Raw genomic sequence first — 4,081 nt, forward strand, 5'->3', positions numbered from 1 at the left:
GTGTGTGACATTGCAGGAACCGGTGACCTTCCTGGATGTGGCTGTGGACTTCAGCAGGGAGGAGTGGGGGCTGCTGGACCCGACACAGAGGACCGAGTACCACGACGTGATGCTGGAGACCTTTGGACACCTGGTCTCTGTGGGTAAGGCCCTCCACGCTTCCGGGACTGGGATGCCATGGGGGCTCTGAGTCAGGGCTTACACCCTCTCTGGGCCCTGGACATGCCCTCGAGTCCCCTGCACCGTCCAGGGCCTCTAGCTGACACTGTACCTCTGGAGGGGTGGGGCTCGTACAAACAGAGGCAGCCTCAGGTCCAGTGAAGGACCAATTTGCTGTCCACCCTGAGGGTGAATGAGAACGGGGACTCTGAGAGCTGGGAGACGCTCGCAGCCCTCGCCCAAGCTCGGTGTGCCACTCTTCGCTGCTTCACTGCTTTCAGTCTCCCTCCCCAGGGTGCTCGACTGTACTTGGGGGAAAACACAGCTTCTGGATATTTAATTATGTCGTACTGTCGACCCGTTTTAGCACTTTCTCTTTACAGTATCTGTACCTTTGTGTTTCTTTCAGGGTGGGAGACTACTCTGGAAAGCAAACAGTTAACTCCAAACCCCAACACACCCGAGGAAGAGCCAGCCTGCCACCTGAAAGTGGAGGAATTCTCGAGGGATGACACCCAGCCCTCTACCTCAGGAGACACCTTGCAGGCTGGGGCCCCGGAGGTCTTGGACACAGCGTTGAAACCAGTAGTGCTCACTCAGGAAAAAACCCTCCCTCAGAAGCCACCCAGTGAAAGCCCCAAACCCCAGGCAAGCACAGGTCCCGACACAAGCCACATCTCCCTTCAGAAGACCATTCCTAGAAAACGCTTGCGCAAGCGTGACCCCAGGGTCAAAAAGATGACACACAACCCCTGTGTAAAACTTCATCAGAAGAGCTGCAGCAGGGGAAAGGACCAGGAGAGTGGGAGCTGTGGGAGAACCTTACCCCGGAGCACTCAACAGATCACGTTTACGCGAATTCACAAAGGGAGCCAGGTGTGCCGATGCAGCGAATGCGGGAAAACCTTCCGGAACCCCAGGTACTTCTCCGTGCATAAAAAGATCCACACGGGAGAGAAGCCCTACGTGTGTCCGGACTGCGGGAAGGCGTTCGTGCAGAGCTCCTCCCTCACGCAGCATCAGAGGGTTCACACTGGGGAGAGACCCTTTGAGTGTCATGAGTGTGGAAGGACTTTCAACGACCGCTCGGCCATCTCCCAACACCTGCGGACTCACACCGGGGCCAAGCCCTACCCATGTCAGGACTGCGGCAAAGCCTTCCGCCAGAGCTCCCATCTCATCAGGCATCAGAGGACTCACACCGGCGAGCGCCCCTACACCTGTAACAAGTGCGGAAAGGCCTTCACCCAGAGCTCGCACCTGATAGGGCATCAGAAAACGCACAGCGGGGTGAAATGCAAGAAGAAACAGCCTACCTCGTAGCCCTCAAGCCAGGTGAAGAGACATCGCCTTTGCAGCCTGATCCTGCAGTGTCACATGAGCGAGCCTGGTTGAGATTCCGGACTGAATGTGGAAAGCCTTGAGTGATGAAATTCTCAAGACCAAAGGATGACCAGGGAGACCGCCCTGCACGTAAGTCAGTAAGAAAAGCAGTGGGGAGTATCGCTAATGAATACATCAGTTGGAAAAATATTTAATTTTTCTCTCAGTTGATTTGCCATTTTAATTTGTTTGTTCGTTGGTTATTAAAAGTGATATTAGTGAAACCTGAAAATGCTTATAATCTAAGTTTAAAAGGCCAGGTACCAAAAAGTCTGTGCATTGATATTATATTTGTGGTAAAGTATTTATGCATATGGACAAGGATTGAAAGAGAACATAGATAAATAAACTATATATTTCTGTGGTAGGATCTCTGTGTGTTTTTTCCCACCTATTTGATTAAACGTCTTTTCACTAATGACTTGATTAAAAGAAGCAATGTTAAAACAAAACGGGTGGGCCCTGGGTAGACCTGGGAAGTTGTGCTGGGGTAGATAAGGGGAGTGGGGGCCGAGGCAGGTGAAGGACATGCTCTGGGAGCATGATCAGCAGGTGGCAGGGCAGGTGGTTGCACGAACCTCCTTCAGATGAATGGACATCTGTCAGGATTTTATGAGGAGCCTGGATGACGATCAACCAAGGGAATGGTGGATGATGCCACCAGGAGGGCCAGCAATGCCCTCGTCTCATGGCAGGAGCCTCTGTACTCACCACTCTCACTAAAAGAAACCTGAAGGTAATAAATGCTGAGTTAGGAAAGATTTATGGCTATGGATAACTTAATATCATAAGTTGACTTCAGAAAGTCAGAGAAACTCATCTCTGAGGTGAATGGAAGAGTTTCCACTTTCCTTAACGTAGGATGAAATGATGCAGGATTTGAATATACATGCGACTTCCCTGGTGGTCCAGTGGTTAAGACTCCACACTCCCAATGCAGGGGGCCTGGGTTCGATCCCTGGTCACACGGGTTAGTGTTGGCTTATGGGTTAGGAATATGTCATGGGTTAGGGTAAGGCTTCGGGTAAAGGTTCAGTTTGTTAAGACTCCACACTCCCAATGCAGGGGGCCTGGGTTCGATCCCTGGTCAGGGAACGAGATCCCACATGCATGCCGCAACTAAGAGTTCGCATGCCACAACTAAAAGATCCCCCATGCCACAACTAAAGATCCTGCATGCCACAACGAAGATCCTGCATTCTGCAACTAAGACCTGGTTGCAGCCAAATAAATAAATAAACTGGTGGCTCCTAATCTCTCCCCAACCGCACGTAATTCACACTTGTACCACCCAGTATTTCAGTCATAAATTTGCCATCAGGGCTCAGGATGTGTCTGAATATCCTGGGTGGAGGGTTGTGAGTGGCAGAATGATGGCCCCCAAAGATGTTCACTGCTAATCCCTGGAACCTGTGAATATGGTACCTCACATGGCCAAAGCGACTTTGCAGATGTGAGTACATTAGTATTTTGAAACACGGAGATAATCCTGGATCATCCCAGCGGACCAAGTATCATCACAAGGGTTGTTACAGGAGGGAGACAGGAGGATCTGAGTAAGAAAAGAAGATATGGTGACAGAAGCAGAGATTTGAGTGACGCAGGACCATAAACAAAGGAATGTGAGGGGCCTCTAGAAGCTGGAAAAGGCAGGGAAATTGATTCATTCCCTAGTGCCTTCAGAAGAAATGCAGTACTGGCAACACCTTGATTTTAGCCCAGTGATAGACTTCTGATCTCCAGAGGGTAAAATAATAAATCTGTATTGTTCAAGCCACTGGGTTTGTGGTAATTTGCTTCTGCAGTAATAGCAGGGGGTGTACATGATTTGAAAGTTTCCACCAATGGATACTGTACCCAAAGGGATGGTCTATCCCTCTAGGAAGCACTGGATCTGGGAAAGGGAGAGGGTGCAGGCACTGTGCCTAGGGTTGGCAAACCACAAGGAACTAGGGGCTTGGAATTGTGTGGAATGGTTCTCTGTTCTCACAGAAACATGGAGATTGTGTAGGAAATTCCAACAGTCTGGAAGAGTAGGCTGCTCAGACTTTTTGGTGAGCCTGGGACTTAGACTTTTGTCGGGTGGAAAAGGGTGCACATGTATCCTCTGGGGCAGAGGCAGCTGAACTTGTAGAAATGGATGAGGATAGTAACTGGGAGAATTACAATGAGTCAGCTGAAAGCTGGAGAAAGTGGAGAAGGGTCCCATTCACAAAGTAAGATGTGGCTTTCCGCTGCCTCAGATTCCTAGATCACAGAACATAGAAACAGCCACCATTATGGTTCCTTTGGAGCTGGAATTTAATGAAAGCCAACCAGCGGATTCTTAACCACTGTGCCACCAGGGAAGCCCACTGTGGTAAATCTATTAAGTGGAGTTCTCACCTGGTTGCACATTAAAGAACTCATACCTAAGAAAAACTGTATAATGTAATCAATGTGGGAAGTCTTTCACCTGGTGCTCCCAACTTGTTGACATTACATAATTTGTACTAGAGAGAGAGACTCCATGAATGTGAATGTGGGAGAGCTTTCAGCA

At 49.5% G+C, this 4,081-nt stretch overlaps 1 protein-coding gene across 1 annotated transcript in view; it reads left to right on the forward strand.

The window, feature by feature from the left end:
- ZNF274 (zinc finger protein 274) overlaps window positions 1–1,482 on the forward strand; it is a 21,503-nt gene extending 20,021 nt beyond the window's left edge. Inside the window, exons 6-7 of the mRNA XM_007457477.1 lie at window positions 17–143; window positions 569–1,482. Coding sequence (XP_007457539.1) covers window positions 17–143; window positions 569–1,482 — 1,041 coding nt within the window. The remainder of the gene's footprint in view (window positions 1–16; window positions 144–568) is intronic.
- The last annotated feature ends 2,599 nt before the right edge of the window (window positions 1,483–4,081 follow it).

This window comes from Lipotes vexillifer, unplaced genomic scaffold, assembly GCF_000442215.2.
Source record: "Lipotes vexillifer unplaced genomic scaffold, Lipotes_vexillifer_v1.1 scaffold995, whole genome shotgun sequence".
Taxonomy (NCBI): domain Eukaryota; kingdom Metazoa; phylum Chordata; class Mammalia; order Artiodactyla; family Lipotidae; genus Lipotes; species Lipotes vexillifer.